The sequence below is a fragment of the Melitaea cinxia genome, chromosome 16 (genome assembly GCF_905220565.1).
Source record: "Melitaea cinxia chromosome 16, ilMelCinx1.1, whole genome shotgun sequence".
NCBI classification, from domain to species: Eukaryota; Metazoa; Arthropoda; class Insecta; order Lepidoptera; family Nymphalidae; genus Melitaea; species Melitaea cinxia.
The window spans coordinates 16,419,301-16,445,788 of NC_059409.1; the positions used below are offsets into that span (position 1 = coordinate 16,419,301).

Sequence of the window (26,488 nt, forward strand, 5' to 3'; positions counted from 1 at the left end):
CCAGGCCTCTCAGACGCCCGACGCTCCGAATACTTTACAGCAACCAAGTTGATCTATAAAAAACCCTATTTATATATCAATGAGCAACCATGGTAACGTTGGGCATCCAAAAAACCCAACAGATCGTTGGCGGATGTGTTTTTTTTTTTTTTTTTTATGTCACTAGGTCGGCAAACAAGCGTACGGCTCACCTGATGGTAAGCGATTACCGTAGCTTATAGACGCCTGCAACACTAGAAGCATCGCAAGCGCGTTGCCGACCCAATCCCCAATCCCCCCGGAGCTCTGGTCACCTTACTCACCAACAGGAACACAATACTGCTTGAAAACAGTATTATTTTGCTGTGATCTTCTGTAAGGTCGAGGTACTACCCCAGTCGGGCTGCTCCATATTTTGAGCAGGAAATTCCTGCTGTGCCCTACCTCAGTTGAATGAATGAATGTGTTTATATAAATTTATTTTTATTAGAGACCTACCTAACAAAAACTCGTCTTATGAATCAACTTTACAGCAAATTTTATCAAACTCCTTATTTGAAAGAGTTATGTTATTCAAATTCAAAAAATACAGAGGAATGTTTATACAAACATTTATACCTAGGTACCATTGCTGCCATTGCTGATTATCAACTTTTTTAAAAGTTTTAAATTCCTACTTGTTAAATTGAATTTTTACATTGCAATACTTACAAAATTGTCAAATTGTATAAAATATAAAGATAATGTTTAGTTTAACTAACTCTTACCAATAAAGCAAAAAAATTGCTGCATGACTGTGAACATTTTGTTCCATACATTGTTTTATGTATGGAATACTTCATAGAGTCGAGCGTGTTTTGTTTTTATTACAGTCGATTGGGCCAGGCTTGTTTCTTTGTACAGCTCCTGACCAACGGCGTGCGAGAACGACGACTATTCATCATTGCTTGAAACTGTACAAAAAACATATAATGTAAAGTTTTTGTTTACGAATACCTAACTCTGGTTTTGAGTGTGGTAAAAAAGATTGACATAAAACAAAAAATTTGATGGATTCAAATTATTTCTATTGTATTTTTTTTAAACAAATTTTGCACTTCCACTCTATTATAAAGGGTTGAGGATCATCATGATGATGACACCTGATAGCGTCGTTACTCATAGTAGGGGATATATCCACCAACCCGTATTGGAACAGCGTGGTAAATTAAGCTCTGATCCTTCTGCTATATTTTGAAAGAGGCCTATGCCCAGCTGTGGGATATTACAGGCTGAAGCGATTTACCCTACCTCAATAAAATCCCGATCTAATGCAGGTAGGTACTTCCCGAACCAACCGTGCCACTTACCAAGCTACTTGTATCAGTCTGAAGATCTGCGCCCCGTGCCGCCTTCTGAACCAGCGTTAAAGATCTATAGCCTCCACCGTCCGTGGGCCATGGGAACTCCAGGTTCTCCTCTCACCAGTCAATTAGGCCTCTGAGCCTGAGCAAGTGCTGAGTGCTGAGTTCAATGAGTTCGGTCCGCATTTAGTAGCCCCTCTCGAGCTTGGAGACTCGATCAATGTCGATACACTTCCACGAGCATCTGTGTCTGGGTAGCAATCAGTCCTGTGCCGTTAATAAATTACTTCTATAATACCTAATTATTTATTTATATGGCTATGATTTGTTACGCCATCTATTACGTTAATAGAACAATCGTTTATATTGTCACAAAACAAAATTATTTAAAAAAAACTCAAATAAAAATTTTAAATCCAACCTCATGAATCATTAAATGAAAACAAAATACTTTATAAGTTTATTTATGTGTTATGTTTGCATTTATACAACAAATAAATTTCATAATTATATTTTTGTGTAAGTCATCTAGCGTCAAAAAGCTAAACTACGAAGGTAATATAAATTACCTCGATGAATTAAAATATAAATTTAAAATACAGAAAAAAGCCACATTAAATGATAAATACTTAATAATAAACTTTTGAAAATTAAAAACGAGGGACGATTTTGATATTATACAAAGACAATCATGTATTCGTTTATGATTTATCTATGGTCGGCCATTTTGGTACTTGATAATTTGACTGTCCGTCGAATCACAGTGGATGTTATGTTTTTATCCTACCTTCATTATAAATAGAAAAATTGAATTTTTTACCACATCGGACGCGTGGCTCACCTATCGCCGCTGCTGCACACGAGCGAACTCCGCCATCCAATCCCTGTTTTGTGCAATACGATCAGCTGTCACGTATTTGACGTGTTGAACACAAACAAATCAGATAACCGAGGTGATATGCTGTTGGCAAGATGAACGGCACGTTTTACGACCAGCTGGGGGGTGTGGTTGGGTTGTTCGAGCAATGGGGCGCTTGTGAGCGGACGGTGGTAGCGTGTGCTCTTGCCCGAAGAGTCCCTTGGCCTGGCCTCAAGTTGGTTCAGAGGGCCGTCGAGGCGGCCCTGCAGAGCCATGTCGAGGACGAGCGGTCGGAGAGAGACGCCAATGATGAGACTTTCCTGGCGAGTCTCCTCGCCGCCCGAGCGGAAGATGATGACGAAGAAGGTAACATATAGCTAAAGAATGTATCTCTTATAATATTTACTAAATATAATAAACTAACTAATATATATAAATTACAGAGAAAAGTTTGTGTAATATTTATAATTATTCTTTGAATCAATTTCAAGTATACCTACTATATTTTATTAAAATAAAAATTCATAACTAAATAATTGTATTGTTTGGTAATACTAGAACATCTAATTTGTTAAACATTCATTTGAATCAATAAACTCAAAATTGAATATGTTTAATTACCCTATATTAGGCATTTTTTGTTTTTGTTAAATAAAAAGAAGGTATCAGAATGTATATTCTCCTTAAAAGCTATTATTGTTAGCAACCTGCTTATCATATTTTTATTTAGAAAAAACAATGTCTATATAATAAAAAATTGTTTTAAAATGTAACTGAGGTGGGGCACAGCTAGTAATATCCTGCTCAAAATCTGTAGCAGCCCGACTGGGGAGGAACTTCGACCTTACAGAAGATCACAGCTAAATAACACTATTTTCAAGCACTGTTGTGTTCTTGTGGTGAGTAAGGTGACCAAAGCTCCGGGAGAGGTTAGGGGTTTATTCGGCAATGTGCGATGCTTCTGTTGTTGCATGCGTCTATAAGCTACAGTAATTACCAACAAGGTGGTGAGCCGTATACTTGTTTTCCAACCTAGTGGTATTAAAGAAAAAATCCTATACTTTTATAAAGTCCAAGAAAATTTTCCATACAAAAATTTTCTAATCATGAATATGTTAATAAAAAAAGGAAAAGAAAAAATAATTAAACTATAAAAATATTCATTAATAACTGCTTCATACATAATAAATATCCATCGGAGAAATCTTACTACTATTATATATGCAAAGTTAGATGTTTATTTATTTAGAAGGCAAAGTATTTATTTACATAACATGTTTAAAATGAAATGAGAATATTACATACATCGTTTAAGACTATAATTTTTAAATACAATGAAAAGACGATGCAAGTTAGCTTATCAAACAAAACCTTATAATACTATTAAGATTTATTTATGTATGGGTTCTAAATGTTAAACTTTGAACTTAACTAAAAGTATTTTATTGAAGAACAAAGTAAAAAAAAACTATGTAATTATCGGCCAGTTTCAATACTCTATCTATCTCTGAATTTGCTTACTAGAGATGGAATTTCGAACTAGCCCAATCATACAAATTGTATCAAAAACCAGAGATAGATTATTTAAAACGGCTTTAAGTCACTAACTCACCAGTCAGATATTGCTTTGTCAAGTGTGTAAACTTTAAATAGAAAAATCTGGAAAACGAACCCCTAATAACCTACCTATATGAAATATTTAGCTATATTATGAGCTATTCTCATACCTACTAAAAAAGCAAAAAAATATTATAAAAAATCTGTCAAACGGTTTCAAAGGACTGCAGTCCCAAACACTGTGTTTGTATTAGATTTTGTATATTGAATTATGCCCTTTGCAAGAATGGTACATGAAGTTGTTATGTAAATTTACTTGTTATTAAAGTAATTTTTCAAAATATTAATGAAACTTTTTAACGTAATAAGGCGTTAATAAAGTTTACTTTTAATGTTGAAATGAATTCATTTGATATAGTAAATGTTACTCTATCAAAACCTTAAAACAATAATTCCTATAAAATCTAAAAAATGGCCTGAGAAACTGTTATTATTTGCATTTTGTAATTGCAGATAACATTAGTGCTGTTTTTGATTTCATAACTATACACTTATGATTTAAGTTCATAATGATTGAGTAACATGCTGATAGTTTTTAAATTGTAACTATCGAATTTCTGACAGATTCTTTGGAGAATCTATTAAACCAATGAGATCTTTATGTTAGCATTCAAATGGAATCTGTATATAGGAACTATTTGAGAAAAAAGTGTATGAAAAGTCTCCATAAATAATGAAACCACAAATAATATTAAGTAATAATTTTTAATAGAAACCACAAATAATATTAAGTAATAATTTTTAATAGAACCCTACTTATACTGTTTTTTTTTTTTTTTTTTTTTATTTTTAATTTGACATTTTAGTAATTTTATTGCTAGAGATCGAACTGAAAAACTGTTTCATCACATCAGTCTATCGCACCACACTCCACTGTCCACTACTGGACATAGACCTCCACAAGTTCGAGCCAAAAATGGCGTGAACTCATGTGTTTTGCCCATAGTCACCAACGCTGGGCAGGCGGGTTGGTGACCGCAGGGCTGGCTTTGTCACACCGAAGACGCTGCTGCCCATCTTCGGCCTGTGTATTTCAAAGCCAGCAGTTGGATGGTTATCCCGCCATCGGTCGGCTTTATAAGTTCCAAGGTGGAACTGTGTTATCCCTTAGTCGCCTCTTACGACCCTCACGGAAAGAGAGGGATGGCTATATTCTTTAATGTCGTAACCACACAGCATGAAAAACGGTTTATTTAATCATAATTATTATGCCATTCAGAATCTGTGTTATGTACAATAAAAAAAAAATTATATCTTGTGATCAAAGTCACAGAAGCAACTAGTTATAAAATAACATTGTTATTTTATAAGTACCTACTTAGTTTTGATAACATTAGTGTCAATTCTGTATTGATACAAAACAAACAGAACTAATTGACTTCTTTTTGTTTTAATAACAATATATTGATATCTTGAATGCCAGAATTTTAATATTCTATTTATATATTTGATAACGTTTCATTTTGCATCGTAGCCTTTGAGCTAGGAACATTTGTACTATATACAGGGTGTCTAGTAATTAATGGATAACCCCGCAGGTGCTTGTGGAGGGGCACGGGGCCAACCCAGAAAAAAATAAAAAATAAATCTATCTGCAACGGTCTAGGGGTAGGCACTAGCCCAAATTTTGAACAAAGGTGTCGAGATTTCGTACTTAATTTTTTTTTTTTTATAAATCCTAGACTGTTGCAGATAGATTTATTTTTTATTTTTTTCTGGGTTGGCACTGTGCCCCTCCATAATCACCTGCGGGGTTATCCATTAATTACCGGACATTCTGTATATATCAATATAATCTGTATATTATGTGTAGTTTTTTTTTTTAGTTATTTCACACTACAAAAATTTCTCGGTCACCTGTGTCATAATTTTTTTTTTAATTCAGTCATCGTTTGATAACATTAAAACGATAAGTCAATGCGATAACAAGTATTATATTCTGGATAAAATATGAATTTGTTCAGACGAGGAACGCCTCCGGCAACTGCTGACCCTGGTCCCGCTATTGCGTTCGGATAACGAGCGCGCGAAGAGCGTGTACGTGGGCGCCGTGCCCGCGCTCGTGCAGCGCTGCGTGGACGCGCCGCGCCGCACCGCCACGCCGGCGCTGTGCCGCCAGCTGCTCGTGTACCTGCTGGCGCACCCCGCGCTCGCGATGCACGACCAGAGGTATTGCGATTCGTTTTGGACAAAACCGTGTTCGCTTCAGCCTTAACTGGGGTAGGGCACGGCAGGAATTTCTTGCTCAAAATATGGAGCAGCCCGACTGGGGAAGTACCTTGACCTTACAGAAGATCAAGCTAAATAATACTGCTTTCAAGCAGTATTGTGTTTGTGTTGATGAGAGCTTAATCAACCACGCTGCTCCAATCGTCGGTTCTCCAACGGTCGTTATCAGGCGTACTTACATGATAACAACCGGGACCGACAGCTTAACGTGCTCTCAGAGGTGCGGTGGAGAGGCCCACTAGAACTAACAACCAGACCGGAAATAAATATTTGCATGAACACAAATATCCATTCGATTCTCCGAGCAGGAATCGAACCCGCGACTGTCGGTGTTAAAGCGCCACTAACACGGCACATACACCATTACACCAGAGCGGTCGTAAACAGTTTAATAACTTGGGGAAAGACGGTCGTGTGTTCTTAAGCTAAGCAGCCTAATGCTCTGGTCGTCTACCTGTTGGCTAACTCCGTGTCCGATCAGAGTTATCTGTCATGGTTATGGCAGATAAGCGATATGTTAGAGTGGTTTGTCTGCCTTAAGTCCGCACGCCGTTGACGTAGACAGTAAGGTTGGTTAAAATTTATAATATTAACCATTCCGTTTTCTTCTGTTGAAATATGGCCTATTACTCAGCGATAACATAGCAGTCTCTTGACTTTACAGGCAAACAATAAATTAAATCATTCCCTTTTGTGATATTGTTTACTTTACATACATACTTATAAATTTAAACTTAAACTATTCCAGTGCACTAACGCAATGGCTACGCTATTTAGAAAACCATATGTCAGGAAACAGAACGACGGAATCGGTGTGGCAGCAAAGGATAGACCCGTGCCTCCTACCAGACTCGAACATATGGGCGACCAACAACACTTTCAGACGGACCATCGGCAAGAACGTCGACTTTAGACGAATGCTAGACTCGGTAGACCAGACGCCTTATACGGATATTTTGCAAGAATCCTTCTCCAAGAACGGTAGAGATGTAGACCTTAGTATAGATGGAGATATCCTGAACTTTGACCCAGCGGTCGCCCAACCCAAGTCCCAAAGATCGAACAGTCTGACCCCGCCTTCGACTAATTTCACTCACATGTCATCATCCGCTGAGAATTTGAGTGATGAGCCCTTCGTCCAGAAACCTAGGAGCTTTTCTCTGTCCAGTGAGCACAGTTTGAGCCAGTTGCGACCGATCAGTATAATGTACGGTACGACGGGCAGCGAGACGAGGTTGGATGATCTCAGATCGAACAACTTTACGGAACATCCGGGTATGTCCACAGTGGCACAATGGCTCAAGAGCCTGAGGCTACATAAGTACGTGTGGCTGTTCACTAACATCACGTACGACCAAATGATGGCGATCGACGAGAAGTATCTAGAAAAATTAGGTAATAATCCTTTTAACCCGGTCCCTGTATTCAACAATCAATAAGTAAAGAAATCGCTTTTGACCGGACGTTCGTATAGGAACGGGCTTTTATTGAAGACGAATGACCCCAACTACCCATTATATTTCATTTGATAGCAACTGTTTTAATTTTCCTTAAACCATTGAATAAATAATGAATCAGCTACATCAGTTTTCTTATAAACATTACAAAAATAAATATATAAAGATTTTTCCTTATTGTGTCGTTAAAAACTTTGTTTGACGTCATTGGTCCTACTTGTAAACTAATTCACATTTTTTTGTAATTTGTAAATTTAGACAAAACTTTTTTTGTAATAAATAACATGATAATAATAAATTTACAGGTGTAACAAAAGGTGCTAGACACAAAATACTCTTATCAATAAAGAAGTTGAATGAACGGGGAGCCATATTGGAAGGTAATGTATTATAATAGTCCATAAGTGAGTCCATGTGAATGCGAGTGTGTGTGCTTGTACGTGTACGTGCGCGTGTGCGTGCGCGTGTGCGTGTGCATGCAAGTGGCCGTGAGTGCTTGCAAGTTCGTGTACGTACGCGTGCGAGTTTGTATGTGTGTACGCGTGTGGGTGTGCGTGCGCGTGTTATTGTACGTAGTCCGGTACCACATAACCAAGCCGAATGTACCTGTGTCCAGGTATCCAGGCGGAGTTGTCGTCGGGTGCGGGATGCGTGCTACGCGCGCTAGAGCGACTGCGCGGCGTACTGCTGTCGCCCATGCCGCCCGCCTCCGACCTGCCCGCCGCCGTAGTGGCCGCGCTCGACACTGGTAGCTACACCACACAACAACTGTCGCCAATGCTCGACACTGGTAGCTACACCACACAACACACAACATAACTGTCGCCCATGCTCGACACTGGTAGCTACACCACACAACACACAACATAACTGTCGCCCATGCTCGACACTGGTAGCTACACCACACAACAACTGTCGCCAATGCTCGACACTGGTAGCTACACCACACAACACACAACATAACTGTCGCCAATGCTCGACACTGGTAGCTACACCACACAACACACAACATAACTGTCGCCCATGCTCGACACTGGTAGCTACACCACACAATACACAACATAACTGTCGCCCATGCTCGACACTGGTAGCTACACCACACAACACACAACATAACTGTCGTCCATGCTCGACACTGGTAGCTACACCACACAACACACAACATAACTGTCGCCCATGCTCGACACTGGGAGCTACACCGCACAACACACAACATAACTGTCGCCCATGCTCGACACTGGTAGCTACACCACACAACATAACTGTCGCCCATGCTCGACACTGGTAGCTACACCACACAACACACAACATAACTGTCGCCCATGCTCGACACTGGTAGCTACACCGCACAACACACAACATAACTGTCGCCCATGCTCGACACTGGTAGCTACACCACACAACATAACTGTCGCCCATGCTCGACACTGGTAGCTACACCACACAATACACAACATAACTGTCGCCCATGCTCGACACTGGTAGCTACACCACACAACACACAACATAACTGTCGCCCATGCTCGACACTGGTAGCTATACCACACAACACACAACATAACTGTCGCCCATGCTCGACACTGGTAGCTACACCACACAACACACAACATAACTGTGTTTTACTGATCATAAGTTAACTGTGTTAAGAACAAAGGTTCTTGTAAGTTATTCGATTGACACAATTTCATCTATGTGGCGCGTCAGCTAATGAATGTATGCTTTACGTTTGCAAGTAGCGAGAGCGTCCCCGTCTCGCGTGTACTCCAGCGCGGCGCGCGTGGAGCCCGGTGCGCTCGACCCCGTGTCGCTGCACTGCTGGCTCATCGAGAAGGTCCGTACCCGCTGCACTACCTCTACTGCCTCACACTAACTGACAATGCCGTGTATTACCCCAAATTACCCTACATTGCCCCACATTACGCTACATTGTCCCACATTACCCCCACACTGCTCTACATTACCCCACACTACCCACATTACCCCACGCTACCACAAATTACCGCACCTTACCCCACCTTACACTACCTCTCACGGCCCCATACTACCCCCCACTACCCGAAACTACCCACACTGCCTGACTCTACCCCTTCTTTACTTCACCACTACCTCCGTACTACCCCATACTGCTACTGGGCCAGTGCTAAGTACCTTGGTAGTGCTGGGGTAAGTATTTCATACCTAAAATTCTACAACAGTCATCCCAAATGGAATGTAATGTGCGGTTGTGGCGCAGGCGCTGCACCACGAGTCGTTCAGCAGCCCCGAGCTGCAGGCGGCGCTCCGTCGGCTGCGGCACCGCCTGCCGCCGCGCCAGTTCTTCCACCTCGTGGGCGACGCGCCGCACCGCCGCCTCAAGCACAGGTCCGTGTGTGTGTTTGTATGTGTGACGCGTGTATTATCAGAGAAACAAACTATCTTGTCACTAGATTATAATGTTGTTCAATAATTTTATTTAGCGGAATAGTCTAACGACAAGAATGTTTCTTATCGTTAGACCATTCCGCTGCATTCCTATTGTGTAATTTGAACTCGCCCACCATGTTTCCACGGTACAATAATAATAAATAATAAATAAATAAATATTTACACAATACACACACCGTCGTCTGTTCTTAAAGTAAGCAACTTAATGCTTGTGTTATAGGTAACAGCCGACTGGTATATAGCTACATATTTTTTTTTTTTCGATAAACATACTTATAAATAATACATATATAAATATATAAATAAATATTTATATTACACCCAGACTCGGGGTGGGAATCGAACCCACAACCCTCGGAGCAGAAAGCAGGGTCACTACAAACTGCGCCAACGGGCTAGTCAATCTATATATACAATATGTCCGCCAGATGGCGCGCGCCGCAGGGCCCACTGCGCCGCTCGTGGGCGCCGCCCCCGCGCGGCAAGTCCCACTCGTACCCACCCTTCCCGCCCGCCCACGCGCTGCCCCGCCCGCCCCCGCCGCCCTCCGCCGACGACTACTCCGGCCTCGACGCGCTCTGCCTGCAGATGACCGAGCAGGCGATCAACTAGTGACCGCGGCGCCGGTGACGTGACCGCGGCGTTAAGTGACGTGACGTGACAGTGATACGGTGACGTGATGCTCAGTCGACGGTGACGCGCTGGTACTTGTTACGATAATGATGTGACGCACTGGCTTCTGTTACGTTGCACGTTAGCGATAGTGACGTGACGCGCTGTTAGGAAACTTTGTCGTGTCGATACTGTATCCGATGTATGATCCTCGTCGAGCGTCTTTCGTACCGATGACATGTTACGCAGAATGTCAATTATTTTACGTAAATGTAATTTATAAATCTCTCGTGTGAGAGGTTCGTACGATTTACCTATTTACTAGGTAATACCCGTGTTCCGACATTGTAACTTTGTTGAAAGTAACGAATTTTAAGTGAGCTTATTATTTACTGGATGGTGTGAGAAATATTTAAATTTAATGCACAGTTTGAGTGTTTTTCTTGATTGTAAAGATAATCTAACAACACTTGCAATATTTCTCCCATATCTAAACAATGACGGATTTGCAATATGTTGTTTTAAAGAGTCAAAATATATTAAATAATAATTTAATAGTAATACTGCAATAAAGCATCATATTTATGGCATGAATTATGAATATATACAATTTTAATTTAATTTAAATTAATTGCTATTTAATTATGATAATTTATAAATTATAAGGTTTGATGTTTTTTATTTATAAGTCTACGAGTACATTAAATGCAAAAACAATTTTTGTAAAATGAAATGTTTGTTAAAGCACATTCATTATCTGTGACATAACATAGACATAAGCATCTATTGATTAAGTTAAAGATAGTAAGAAACAATTACATCGACTGTATCCGCCTCGTGTCGAAATAGTTTAACGTGAAGATAATAACATGAACAATACACTTAAGTCTTCATATGATTGAAGAGATATTATAATTCACTTTTTACGTGAATTTTATGTAAATATCATGAAGTTTTTTTTATTAAAAAATATATTAGCTAAATGTATAAATGCTATATCCTAATTTCTTTGGTGCTACTCTGCAAGTTTATTTTTCAGTTAGTCATTAGTAATTACTTAGCTAGGGCTAGATACTGTTAATTTATAATTATGTTTAGTGACACTGGGTAATATAGCGGAGCTTATATTAGAATAACGGGCACAAAATGGCCTAAAATGATGTGAAAGGAGGTCGTTTGGATGTAGATTTTACGATATTTGTTGTCTGTGGAGTGTTTGTTGACATTTATTATCTGTTACAACTTGCACATTCGCACACGCGCTATTGTGCAGAACATAGAAATAGGCATATAAGTAATTGTTGACTGACTGCATAATTTATAAAGCTCATTTCCATAGATTATTAATTTTATTTCGTTTTTAATGACATATTTATACATTTGACTGGATCAAAAAGTTTGATTGGATTTTGTGCAATTTTTTTTTTACATTAGTCTAAAATATATTAATCATTGTAATGTTATTTTATTTAAGAGTATAAAAATTGTGTTGACAAATGTAATTATTGCAATAGTGAAATGAAATAACAATTCACTGGAAAGAACTTGTTTTATTTATTTAACTTTTTATTTAACAATATATTTACATTTGGCTATTGCTTGTTTTCTCGCTTTGTAACTTATTCTTCTGTGATAATGTACTGTAACAACATCAGTACTAATAAATATATAGATGGGAGATTGTGATCTTTTATTAGCTCCGGTTTTTATTACTATTCAGAAAGCTTCTCTTTATGCGTTCCTATCTTGTGTCTTGCCAAATCACTTTTTCTGTAGAACCCTCTGGAACATTTATCGCACTGAAAAGGTACAGTGTTACCGTGATGCTTCAAGACGTGAAAGTCTAACATTTGTTTTGAAGGGAACTTGACCGTACAGCCGTGGAGCATGCATTTGTATTTGTCTGTGTATTTATGTCTATAATTGATGTGTCTGACTAGAGTCTTTTGTTCTGCAAAACTTCTTGGACAAAAGTCACATTTAAGTGGACGCTCCCCCGTATGTTTCCACGTGTGCACTTCAATATTTGGAACATCTTTTAAACATATGTTGCAATATCCTGATTTTGATGAATGCAGTCGCTTGATGTGTAGAGTTAAACTGCCTTTGATTGTAAATTCCCGGCCACAGTAATTGCACGTGAACTTAATCATATCTGAATGTTTTTTAATATGCTTTCTGAGATTGTTTTTATATTTAAACGGTGCATTGCACGTTGGACATTTATATTTTTTAGTGCTAGTGTGTGATACACTGTGTTTTTTTACTTCTTCTTTACTACAAAATCTTTTATGGCATAAAGAGCATTGGTGTGGCTTCTCTCCTGTGTGACGTACTTGATGCCTATGGAGTGAGTTTATCTGTGTAAACCTCGCCGGACACTCTGAGCATGCATACGGAGTGTCTCCAGTATGAACCCGCATATGAACTTTAATATCATTCTTAGAATAGAAACTTTTACCGCAAACTTCACATGTAAATTTTCTCTCCCTTCCGTCTTTAATATGATTTCTTTCAGTGTGTCTTTTAAGACTACCGGTGTCTTTGTATTTCTTATCACAGAACCGACAACAGTACGGTCTTTCGTTTGTATGAGTTCTCATGTGAATTAAAAGAGTTGAAGGGTTTGGGCACTGACGACCACAGACGCGGCAAGAACACGATTGGGAATCTTTACTTTTCTTCCTTGTCTTACAAACTATATCAATATTTTCATTTTTATTTTTTAATTCCAAATTTGATTCACCATCTTCTTGTTTTATAACGGTATTTGACTCGTATAACTCGACTTCAACGTCAGGCATTGAATCGGCGTCTGGTTCTTCCTTTATTTCAATTTTGCTTTCTTTTTTCAAATATTTAGAATCAAATGATCTTAATTTTTTGTCTGTTTCTTCACATTTAAGAATAAAAGAGTAAGACGACTCCAGCTCCTTTTCGCAACATGTACAAATGTGTACAGGTAAGTCTTCTTCTTCAGAGATGTGAATATTTTTGCAACAGTGCATTATTTTTGCGCTTATTTGTGTACCCGAACTGTACTCGTATATGGAAGTAATACCTGTATTGATAAAGCATAGCCGACATATATTGTTCATTCTGCGAAACAGTTATTGATCTTTTTATTAAACCAATTAATTAAATTGGTTTAACAGATAAAAGTTAAAGAGATTTAGAGCTAGACACTTTTATTTACACGTTTCTAATTCTGAGTTATAATTTATATTTCTATGATTTGTGTAGTTACTCCAATTAGTAATAAAAATATCAGGACCCAAACCACAGAGTATAGTAATACTTAACATAGTTAATTGTACCTACCTATCTCTATGCTATCTCTTCTCTTGACAAGAGCATTTACTGATCAAAATCAAATTGACAATAAGAATAAAATGCCATGATTGAATAATAATCATATAAAACTAAGAATTACTTTTCGATGTTGTGTAGTATTATTTATTAAAATAAGTTTCAAACTGTTTTCTTTCGTAAGTAAATTGTTATGTTTGATATAATATGTACTCAGTACTGTTTTGCAATCAGAATAATAAATTAAATATTGATTATTTTTATTCAGTTTCAATCTATTTTAAGAAAAAAATAAAAGTAATAATAAATCATTAAATTAGATCAGTTACATAATAAAGAATAAATAGGTTTTAAATTTTAATACCAAAAATAAACAACGTATTACTGGCGATACTGACGATATACTTGACCACAGAATACAAATACCCCAAAATACCCTAACTACTTGACAATTGAACTTTTTTAAACGTCAAAAAATGTATCATGTTTGTTTATTTTCTTGAATTTTGTTTATTACTATTATTGTACCATAATCACAATAATTTTATGGAGTCTGTTTCAACGAGAGTTACTTAACTGAGTGTGCAGGCTCAATGGATTCTTTAATTTGTAGGATCTGTCTCGACAAGACCGGCACAATATCTGTTTTCGATAAAGAGGGTGATGATATTCAATACAGTGCGAAATTAATGCGATTAGTTAACAATATAATATCTGAAGATGACGGCTTACCGAGTATGATGTGTGACAGTTGTACACAAGATCTCTCTTTAGCCTATCAATTTGTACAAAAATGTGAAGCTTCCGACAAAGCGTTGCGTTGCCTCAGCGCACCGATCGAACTATATTCGGATTTGCAAACGAATATTGAACTGAATGTCAAAGAAGAAGATGTTAAAAACGAAATCGATGACTGCGACGACCGGGAAGATAGTTTATCTAATAGTTTTTTATTAGAAAACTGTTCTAAAGCGCTCTTTCAACAAGAAAAAGATTCACGTAAAGATGTTCAAATTAATATCGAAAGAAACGTAACTGTAGAATTTGAAAAGATGACAGACAATCAAGGTAGCAAGTGTAAAAGTTCTCTGCAAGAAGAAAATTATCAAAATGAAAACGATTCCAAGAATAATTCAGGCAAATGTAGGCGCAGGAAAATTAAAAGAGGTAAATTAGGCCCACTACAGTGTGTAATATGTGGGCTGATGACTAATGGTCCGTCTGCAATGGAGATCCATATGCGCTCTCATACTGGTGAGAGACCATTTGTTTGTACGTCTTGTGGGGCAAAATACAGTTCTAAAGGTTCATTAAAAAGACATATTGAAACGTCTCACTCAACAAGGGAAAGAAAATTCACTTGTGAAACCTGCGGTAGTAGCTTTTTTAGAAAAAATGATATTATTTCACATTTAAGAGTTCATACTGATGAGAGACCCTATGTATGTCCATTTTGCTCAAAAAGATTCCGACAAATAGCTACAAGAAATCGTCATCAGAAAATTCACACGGGGGAAAAACCATTTTCTTGCCATATTTGTAATAAAAAGTTTGCTTACAGGAGTCTAGTTAATAAACATCAAAGTGTTCACAGCGATGAAAGAAAATACTCGTGTCACTTGTGCAACAAATGTTTTAAATCAAGGACGGCACTAAATGTGCACATTGGCTTGCATTCTAATGAAAGACAAAATGTATGTAGTTTTTGTGGCATGGCATTTTCTGTCAAAGGTAATTTACAGACTCATATCCGACGAATACATTCCGAGAAATCTGGTCAGTGTACAATATGCCTCAAGACATTTTCAGACTTAGAAGTCCATATGCGCAAACATACAGGGGAAAAGCCCTACGTATGTGGGACGTGCAATGCAACTTTTGCCGTCAAAGGTAGTCTAACTCACCACATTATATTCAAACATGAAAACGCAGGGAAATTCAAATGTTCTATAGGAGATTGTACAAAGACATTTCCCACGGCAACTATGCTAGAATTCCATTTGTTGAAGCAGCATACAAACCACACACCGTACATCTGCCAGCATTGTCCGAGAAGATTTTTCCGTAACAGTGATCTCACGCGACATTTAAGGGCTAGTCATATGGATATTAACTTTAAACCATCTTTGAAAACCATTGTTACTAAACCTATTGTGTATAGTTAAGATCCTTTAAGACTGAGTGGACAAACTAAATACTAGTCAAGTGTATCTATGTATTGTTTAAACAATATTTGTAATGGGAAACATGAGTATTAGGTATTTTAAGTATTTATAATTATGTTATTTTTTTTCTCTCTTCCAAGGGCAATATTAGAAAATTATTTGTACAATTAGAAGTAGGGTAGGGTTAAATTTATATTACGCTAACAAGTAATTAATTTTTTTAAGGTATCTCATTGCATAAAAAAAACTTTTCAATGAAACATTTGTGGTAATAGATATGGTCAGGTAAAATCAAGAATTATCTTATTCAAGTAGGCTTCAGAAACACTTGAATCGTCATGTTCCAAATTTAAATTGTATTTTTTTAATTAATTCCACCAATAAGAAGCTATCACCGATTTTCCAGTTTTTTTTTTTTTTTTGTAGGTTCTTCAAATAAAAATTGGCAAGAAACTCCGATGTTACTCTATGAACTTTGTTTTATTACAAATTTATTCGTATCTTGCATGGAATACAGCACCACTAAACCCACACACCTTTGTCTTTAACTTTTAAATTCCTTTAAGTTTTAGCTTCAAATATATTTTCTGGCGACTGAGTCGAAATTTTATAATCGCGAATGCTGTGGAGCAATCAAGTCCGAATAGTCCAGTCAAGGAAGAATTGGAAATTTCGAATATAAAATCTCTAAGAAATCTGTAGTGTCACTGTGTTATTTACTTATGTTTATAAACATGGAAATAAAACATTCCCAGTACGCATGTTTTATTTGAAAATTAATTATCCCGAAACAGCCCTCTTCCTGTCTTCCAGACACGAGCCCCTCCAAATTCATTGGCGCGGAAATCCGCGCTCGAGTTTCAAACTGGCGTCAAAAATTTAACATCAGTAAAACAGTACGCGTCGGTATTGCAGCGCTAGACCAGGTGTATGTCCCTTTCTTTCTTTTTTCTACAGGTAACAATCGCCCTCTCACTCGCTCCAATTAAGCATACGCGAGGTGATACGACCGACGGCCAGAGGACGTTAGCCCGCGACCGGCCGCCGACGCGTCGACTCGCTTCGTCAATCGTTCCGCAACCGTGGCAGGTGTCGGTGCCGTGATGTGTGTACTGTGAAGTTTAGTGCCGAACTTTTTACTTCCATCCAACTCATATCGGATTGCACTTTGTGTTTCACCATGGGCGAAGTGAGTATCACCGTCGTCTGGAGTGTATTGTTTGAGAGTGTACGCTCATGTTTCTTGGTCCTGCGATTCTAATCGCGAGTTCGTAGGTCGTCGCCTCGGGATATGGTCCATGCCCCATAGCGTATGCGTGGTAGTAGAACGCCGCTCGTGCGTCCGATTTAATTGCACTTTCGTACGACTTATAATTGTGCAAGTTTTGGAATGTGTGCCGGGTCCAGACAGTAGAAAGCTTTATTACGAGGTCTTAAGTTATGTGGCGCTCGCTCGCATCGCATCCGCAGAGATTAACCGTGTACTGTTATACATCTGATAAGGCAGCGCGGCGATACATTATCTTCGATATTATTCCGTTTTTTATTTTGCGATCGAATAGCTCTTGTAATAAAAAATAATGGATACTTATCTCTTCCAAGTATTAATGACGATAATAACGTGACTATTGATTGTTTTCATTAAATTTATCAAGACCGCTTAGCAACTAAAACTGATTATTTAATAAAACACTTTTTTCGGATTTTATCGCGGTTTATTGTTAACTTTTGATTCCCGACGTTTCGGATACTTTACAGCAACCATGGTCACGGGAGGACTGGTTGCTGTAAAGTATCCGAAACGTCGGGAATCAAAAGTTAACAATAAACCGCGATAAAATCCGAAAAAAGTGTTTTATTAAATGAGTAAAATTCGCGTAAACATTAGAAAACAATATGTAAAACTGATTAATTACGCTTCCTAACGTAGAAGTATTATTTTGTATTATTCATGAATGAACCACTTTGAAACTACGTAAAGGTTTTGTTTTCGCAAAAAGGGCAGCCTATGCCCTTTTGCAGAGTCAGAATTATCCGTACCAAAATTAATCTAAACTGGTTCGGAGGCTTGAGGCAAGGCAGATATTAAAACGTAACGAACAGACATACTTACAGATTACCTTTGAGATTTACCGTATAAAGTTTCTTATTGATTACATACTGTCCCATAAAACATTTATCACGTACCTATCTATACAAGTAAAACTACGGCTAGTGACAAGGTTATTCAAAATTTCGAGTTGATAATTTTTTACTTACTAAATATTATTATAAAACCATAGACAAGGAAAACCGTTTACTTACATATGAAATAAATAATACGGGTTAAGGTTGTTACTGTATCTAATCTGTTATCACTTAAATACTTAAAACGTCTTAAATAAATACTAGTACCTACTTTACTATATTTATATTCAGTAGCTAGATAGGTACCCACCAGCACTTTTTTTTCTATATACTTAGAGCTGAAGTAAGGAAGAACACAGATTTCATAAACACAAAAAAAAATCAACACACAATAACCTTGGAACACAATGTTATCATTAGTAAATCATAAAGCTAATCCTATATTTCCAGAATATATTTCGTCTTGTTTTTAAAGTTGGTTATAATATTTTTTTTTATTATATGAAAGTGGTCTTGATAAAACAGTCGTGTTGTGTCTCCTTTTCATGATAATTAACAGAATAATAAATATTTCATAATATTTTTTTATTAAACATTATTTGTTCTAGAAAAGAAAACGACACGATTTCATGATTAACATTATGATGACTCATTATTTCAATGTTAAGCACTCGTTTTTACCGCTTACGATTTTTATTGCTTTGTACAGACATTCATTAAAAATAAGTAAGTTTCGTTTCTAAAGTTATATAAGCCGTGCGATTGAGAGTCGCATAATACTTCTCATGTGTGTCACATCGTAAGGTCACTACAACCAGTACGCCGCTATCGATAAAGACCCAGACAACGTGTATAAAAATGTTACATACTTGGCGACATTGCTTAACTAGGTTAGAGTCACGTTCGCGGAGATGTTGTCAATCTGATTAATACGATCTTATACAGTAATTGAGTTTTCGTTTTTGCAGTCAATGCTGAAAGAGGATCCGCTTTCGAGAATCCAACGGGAGATCATAGAAGTAACGGAGAGGGAGCGTGAGTTCAAAGAGGGTCACTTTAGAATTAATAGACTCATGTCCGAATCAACGCTTGACATGAGTAGTCAGAATGGGCATGTCAATGGAAATACTGAAAAATCAAAAACTCTCAACAGAGCGGTCTCAACGTCGCATCTTCTTGGGCCCATCGCACCCTCTCCGCCGCCGACACCAACGGTTTTAAACACGAACGGCTACACTCGCCGATTCACACCACAAACTGGAACTAAAGGAATAATGCAAAGGTTTATAGCTAATAAGGGCAAGTTACCAGCCTCATCACCTGTTTCAACGACGCCTCCCGCTGCAATAGCAGCTCCACTTGCACTCACTTCGGTCACCGTTGCGCCCCTCGTTGCTCCGGATCCAGCTGTGATCAACCGTACTCCTGAAGGAAAGCCTGTACGTAAAGGCTATGTACCTGTAGAAGAGAAAATTCAGAAGGAACTAAGAGAAATGAAAGATAGGGAGCACGAACTAAAGAAAATGAGGAAGAAACAAAAACCGTTCGATATTGAGTTGAGTGACAATGAGACTACTTCAGAGTCGGAGGATGAGGAAATTCCTATGCCTGGGAAATTGAAAGCTACTAAATCTATAGGTGAATTATACGAGGCCCTTAATGAAGACCTAAGATCTCCATCTCCAAGAAATAGTTCCGGACACGAATCCTTGGGTAGTTTAAAACCGGCCAAATCATTGGCGGAACTATGTGACCTCGGGCCCGGCCAAGAGTTCCTGGCACCGAGTTCGACACGCCTCATAGCGCAATGGGAGTCTATTATACAACAGAAGCAAGAAGCTGGAGCGGCCTAAACCTAACCTAAGCTAAAAAATAACGGAATAAATGCATAATATTAGGGCGTGTGACGCCAAATTTGTGTCGTAAATCAAGATCGCTAGCGAGCGGAACCGTGAGCGTTGAGTGTGTCCGACAGCCGGTTCATACGTTGTGTATAACGCGTCATCTGGTGGATAGTGTAACGGAGTGACTGCAGGTAATACAACCGCTTTGTACGCCAGACAATCGTCTATCGATAAATTTAGGTAACGGTCAAAAAATCTTACATCGAGAGTTCGAACGGAGCAATATCTCATGTCGATTAATTTCACAATTCGATCGAATGTGGAACGATTAATTTTCTCCAGAGCGCGAACAATGCAAATGATGGTTATCCGTAAGAATAATTATCTCGTACCTCCGCGCTGGAAAGCAGGCGATACACGACGCGGGTCGACGTGAGTAAGACAATTTCTTCCTATTGTTCGATTATTACAGGCGACTGAAAAAAAAGGTTATAGATTTTTTGTAGCGCTTTCCCGCAATATAGTGTAGCTAATAGTCTGTCACACGTAGCACCTTATGAGGTTCCAATCGACACCGTGGGAATATCGCGGGACGCGATAGGCGATAGTTGAAATTTAGTTTGATTCACTCGCATTTTCCCATTTATTTTGCTTTCTCCATCATTCCCGTATACGCTATCACCGTTGTGACAAAGTGTGTAAATAACGTGTTATGTTCTATTGTTCAAGTCATTTTCTAAAATTATTTCTGACTGAATTTATAATAAGATATGTTAATTATTATTATACAGCCGACATTTACTTTACGTCGACTTATTATTGTTTTTCTGTATTGTAAATGATTGCGACAATTACTTCGATCGCTGCAATTAATCGTAATCAACTGCCGGCTCGTTATTTGTATTAAATTAAGAAATACTTTCACTACATACATTAATACTATTAGATCGATTTTGATGAGGTGATCTAAAGTAGCATTTCGTATACGGTAGATGTTAAATGATTATTATTATTTTTCCATTTTGAATATATTTCAAAATACAATCCACTGACATAGCCATTCTGACATACCTATATCGACGGGTGCAAAGTAAAAAGAGTTATATACAAAACAGCAACTTTTCAGGAGAGCGCAAAATAGGAAAAAGTGCTCCTATTTTGTCAATTTCAAACCAAATTTGTTGAAATTTTCATCACTGCTATATTTTTTAGAAAGACAAACAATTGTATATTTCATTTCTTCTAATTATGTTTAATTTACGAGATATTGCAGTTGTCTGCCTCTACATTGTGCTTAAAAATATGACAACTGAGTTAACTACCACTTGGTCGTTTCTACATAGGAATTAATAAATCTGGGTTTAATAAAGATGTTTCATATATTTATAAGTATGACTTTTCCAATTCCAAAAATTTCCAAAAACGTATTTCCATGTCTATTGTGATCTATTCAAATGGTTTATTATTATGATAACACTTTCACACAAACCTTAATACGTAAAATACCAAAACAAACAAACATTGTTGCCGGCCGGCGAAGAACATGACATCTGACTGATGACACAATAGGAATGAACGTGCGCCCCCCGTGCGGACTGCGTAAAAGCGGCCAGCCGGCCTAGCATGCATACAACGAGATATCTCTTGACGAGAGAGAGAGATAATGTCTACATCGAGTATTTTCTCGATTACCCTAACATGCGCACTACGAGAGACAAAATTCTCTTCCGAAGACTTCGCCTTGTCGAGTAGAGAAACATTATCAACCATAATCACAACTGAATATCATTCTTATTTCTTATGTCGTAAAGTTGAATTTACAAGGTTATTGACCAATCGTGCCAAACCGGGATGAGCCAACGTTTGTATAATTTCAAACGAGTGACACATGTTTTATTTAACAATGTTCTCGGCCTTTTGGCTAAGATAAAAAGTGTATATCTAATTTAAAAAATCTAATATGGAAAATAAAACGGCGTAAGTAAATGAATTTAATTATATATGTAAAACAATATGCTCGTGTTGTGCTTTATATCTTGTCGCACATTAGATAATTGTAATTCTATCACGCATTGTTTTTTTTTTTTTAATTTTTAAAATTTTTTGAATTTTTGAATATTTTTTTTTTGATTATTGATTTTACTTTTATTCTATTTAATTTTATTTTATTTATTGATTTTTTTAATATAATTTTGTTTTGTTTTTTATTCTGAATGTTGTCTTGTCTTGTTGTACTAACCCAATATGGACTTATACTTTGTCTGAAATAAAGTATTATTATTATTATTATTTAGAATAAGAAGCAACAGGGCGCAAATACGTTTTTTGTGTCATTATATGGCACACTTCACTCGACTTTTCGCATTTCCCGCTCTTCGTATACCGAAATTATATAATTATAATAGGGAAACGCCATGGTATACAAAAAATAGGCACCCGGTTTTATTTATTTTTTATTTATCGTCTTTCTCGTCGATAATATTGAAGACGAGAAGTTTCTCTTCCTAAAACGACAAAATTCGACAAAATTACGATGTCATGTTAGCTTCCGTAGAGATAAATATCACAGATCACTAAAATTTAATGATTATCTCTTCTTGACGTAACGAGAAGAGTATCGGGTGCACGCATGTTAGCTACTGTAGACATAGAGAGATAATACGAGAAAAGGGGTAGACAAAATTTTGTCGTGGCGCGCATGCTAGGCCTGCAGGTGGTAGTTGAACGCATGTACGTCGTGTAATTTTACAAAACAGCAGTAGTTGTCTTCTTTTACTTGACAAAAGTACAAGAAATGAGGTGATATTTGTATTTTTTATTTAGCCATGTTGTAAAATATAAAGTTTTTAGTTAGTTACTGCAATAAAAAAAAAATCTCAAAATTTTAGTTAACTTTTTTTACTTTGCACCCGTCGATATGAAAACTTATTATTAGTCGTTAAACGACGAAGTTGAGTAATGATTAATTAATGATGATTCAAGATGTTAAAAGAGCTTATCGGAAATTTGGATTGTATTTAGGAACATTTTTTTTGTTTTTTAAGGAACCGAAAACTTTTAAATTATGTAAACGGCGACACAGCAGGACTGTTTAGGAGAATATTTAAAAAGGGGATATTTAAATTATTTAATGTTTTTATTTAAATTTAATCAAATGCATTTCCCGATGTACTTATCTTTTTTATATTAAAATTTACATATTTTAATCGTAAGCGATGTTTTTATAATATTTTTTTATCTGTAACAAGCTTCTATAGAAACATGGCTTTGCACTTAGTACTGAGATAGAATTTTACAATGTACTTAAAAATATAATATATAACTTAATTATATCTATAGTAGAATTTATTGTAGATTAATACGTGTTCAAATATAGAAATTAGTGTCAATAGTATGTGCCTTATTATAAAAAAGTACGTAATATTACTGCACAATTTAGTCATCGTATTAATAGTAATAACGTCTTTGTTTTGATTTTGATGGGAGATTTTACTTCGGAATTTTATGATGGAGGTACCACGGACGTAAACATCTAGTCATATACATGACAATCGCATTATGACAATTCCTTTTAATAAAAATATGATGTTGTCACTATTAATAAATATAATTTTTATTCAGTGTTTTTTAAATAAGTACAAAAAAAAATACTTTTTTTTTTTAAATACCTGTACTCGGCGTTATTTATCCTTCATTTAGCGTAAAACCTCCCATTAAACCAAAATACAGATTACCATATATTACAAATGTGAATAAATAATTGTGTCTTTATATATAATGTTTACCTTTTCAACGATAATGACAAACCGATGACAATTTATATAATACTTAGTAAAATAAAATTTGTGTTGATGTTATTGTCTTAAACTGCCTTAACAAATAAAATATTACGGGTGTGTTCTGAAATAATATTAAGCATATAGGAGTACTTTGTTTTAAACATCAACTTATTTTATTGGAACTAAATACTATTTCTTCAACCTTCAAAGATCAACGAAGATATTCATAGCACTGTTATATATTCATCGTGTACTCTCTAGTTCACATGACATAGACAAATATTTATTTTTATGTCAAGAGTATAAATATTGTAGCCAAATAATTAAATAAAAATAAATTACAAAAGAACTGTCGACTATAGTATTATTTTAAAACACACTCAAAATAGTTAATTTAAACGTACTTAGATAAAAAATAGTAAAATAATTATTGAGATTGTTAGATATAACGCGGTTGCCAATTTAAGTTACAGAATTTTCTGTCTGTGCCAGGTACACCTCACTTAATGCCTTATCACTATTTATTTATATAAAAAGTATTTACATACAAAAAAAATTGTTGATAATTTATTTGGTTACATATTCTCGAAACGCAGTTTCAATATGTTCAATTTATAATATTGCTGTTCTTAGACTAAAAAGCCATTACGTGTAAAATATATTTTGTGAGAAAACGCCTTTTTTTAGAAAAGCACAAACGATGCTTTCGTTCGTTTTTTCAAAGTTATTTTAACAATCTTTACAATTGTAAAATGCATTAATTATTATATTGTTTAATTTTTTTCTAAAGTATTTTGACGTTTCCTACGTCATTCAATCGTTAAGTGGAAAACAAATTTCAAATAATTAATAATTTAAAAAATTGTTACTTACTGTCCTTTTAAGTTTTCATACTTCTTAAGAATATTCTATTCTATAAAATTTAGAATAATATTGTTTGTGTTTAAAACTTGGAACTGAAAGTAATTTTTTTTTGGTTTACGTCTTTTTCGTCGAAGAACGTCAGAATAGATAAGTCAGCGAGAGTGTAACCTCCCAAAACCCGCGATGTGATAAAATTGCCTTACTGTTAAAAATGTAATTGAATATTTCGTAATGTTTCCTATTTATAATAAATATATCTTAACTTACAAAGTAATTATTTATAATTTATATTGTGCATAATAGATGGAATGTTAATTTATATTAAGATTTTCGCAATAAACACATGGTCAATCAAACTGTCGTCTCTTATTACACGCATCTTGTCTTTCAGATTGTCGCAATAGTTCTCGTGTCACCCAATATTTCAGACTGTAACGCACACCGCCGATGCGATAAAACACCCTAGGTCTAATTAGATCAAATTTACACGCGTATTTTATGTCGCAATTATTTGTGATGTAAATAAATTCATTGTTTTTCAACTAAAATTTTTTTCAAAGTAAATATTTAATACTGGTTGACGAGAATTTTTATTTCTGGAACTTTTCTATGATTTATAAAAAGATATTTTAAAAATAGAAATCAAGAAAATTAAAAAACAAAAGGATTTATAGGTGAACTTTTTATATTTCATAGGCATAAAATATATTTCATAGGCATATAATATATATTCATAAATATTATAATAGTTTTACGTGTGCTAAGGTACCCATTTGAAATGAAATGAATTTTATTATTAAACAGAATCAGATTTATATATTTTATAAGTATTGCTATCCTTCAGAAATATAAATTGAAATAAAGTGATGTCAAAGTCAAATAAAACCTACTCCAAACTACAACAAGATAATAATTTTTAGGTAATGAAAATAGTCACCTCTCCATAGATACTATCCGTGCATTGAACGCTGTTTCTTTTACATTCCAAAAAAAAAAAATAACACGAATTTATTAGTATTTTATTAATATTTCAATAGCCCTTAAAGACAAAGCACAATCTGTTTCAATAAGGCAACATCAAAAACTAACCATCTCTCTGCGTTAGGTGCTAAATGTTTCACAGGGCATTCAACCATGAAGCATGATTGTTTGAGCTTACACTTAAAGCCTTGTTTCGTGCAGATTGTGTCACGAAGTGGTCGCGTTATGACAATGAACCATGGAACTAAACGGAATGTAGACGATATGCGTTTCCATGCACTTACCAGTGTGTTAATACTATTCCGGTTACAGGTCCGTTTTAAACTGGTTCAAATACGCATTAAAATTCGCAAGCCTTTCTACCTTAATAGGCTTTTTTTTACTAACTTAATATTCAGTCTGTATATACTTATTTTAAGATCTATTCGATAATGAAGATAAAAATGTGTTTTGCCCATAATCACCATGCTGGGCAGGCGGGATGGTGACCGCAGGGCTAGCTTTATTGCACCGAAGACGCTCCTGCCCGTCTTCACCCTGTGTATTTCAAAGCCAGTAGTTGGATGGTTATCCCGCCATCCGTGGATGGAAAAAAATTAAATTAAAAATGAATAATCTCGAAATAAAATCGAACAAAAATGCGGGTACAGACTGTAATAAATATTTATTGTGTGTTGTTCTCAAACAAAAAAAGATATCAATTTACCGATGTAAATTAAGAACCAAGTACCTACAGTAGAATTCGCATTACTGGGGATAAAACTTCAACACACGAGAATCATAACAGGCTTTCGAAAAAAAAAAAACATCAAAATCGATACACCCGTAAAAAGTTATAAGTTAATACAGATAAAAAATACAGTGAAATTGAAAACCTCTTCCATTTTTAAGTTAGTTAA

General features: G+C 36.1%; 4 protein-coding genes across 4 annotated transcripts; 3 read left to right on the forward strand and 1 right to left on the reverse strand.

The window, feature by feature from the left end:
- The first annotated feature begins 2,294 nt into the window (after window positions 1-2,294).
- LOC123660993 (protein Smaug) lies at window positions 2,295-10,500 on the forward strand. Its single transcript, XM_045596009.1, is given in 9 exon segments — window positions 2,295-2,547; window positions 5,763-5,967; window positions 6,776-7,422; window positions 7,790-7,864; window positions 8,101-8,263; window positions 9,225-9,315; window positions 9,718-9,845; window positions 10,337-10,414; window positions 10,416-10,500. Coding segments are annotated over 9 exon segments (1,725 nt in total).
- Window positions 10,501-12,050: 1,550 nt separating this feature from the next.
- On the reverse strand, window positions 12,051-13,801 carry LOC123660778 (gastrula zinc finger protein XlCGF57.1-like). Its single transcript, XM_045595813.1, has one exon. The coding sequence runs from the start codon at window positions 13,616-13,618 to the stop codon at window positions 12,233-12,235; it is 1,386 nt and encodes a 461-aa protein (XP_045451769.1). The 5' UTR covers window positions 13,619-13,801; the 3' UTR covers window positions 12,051-12,232.
- Window positions 13,802-14,299: 498 nt separating this feature from the next.
- On the forward strand, window positions 14,300-16,106 carry LOC123660777 (gastrula zinc finger protein XlCGF57.1-like). Its single transcript, XM_045595812.1, has 2 exons — window positions 14,300-14,828; window positions 14,967-16,106. The coding sequence occupies exons 1-2, from the start codon at window positions 14,423-14,425 to the stop codon at window positions 15,992-15,994; spliced, it is 1,434 nt and encodes a 477-aa protein (XP_045451768.1). The 5' UTR covers window positions 14,300-14,422; the 3' UTR covers window positions 15,995-16,106.
- Window positions 16,107-17,066: 960 nt separating this feature from the next.
- On the forward strand, window positions 17,067-19,986 carry LOC123660779. Its single transcript, XM_045595814.1, has 2 exons — window positions 17,067-17,183; window positions 19,090-19,986. The coding sequence occupies exons 1-2, from the start codon at window positions 17,175-17,177 to the stop codon at window positions 19,972-19,974; spliced, it is 894 nt and encodes a 297-aa protein (XP_045451770.1). The 5' UTR covers window positions 17,067-17,174; the 3' UTR covers window positions 19,975-19,986.
- The last annotated feature ends 6,502 nt before the right edge of the window (window positions 19,987-26,488 follow it).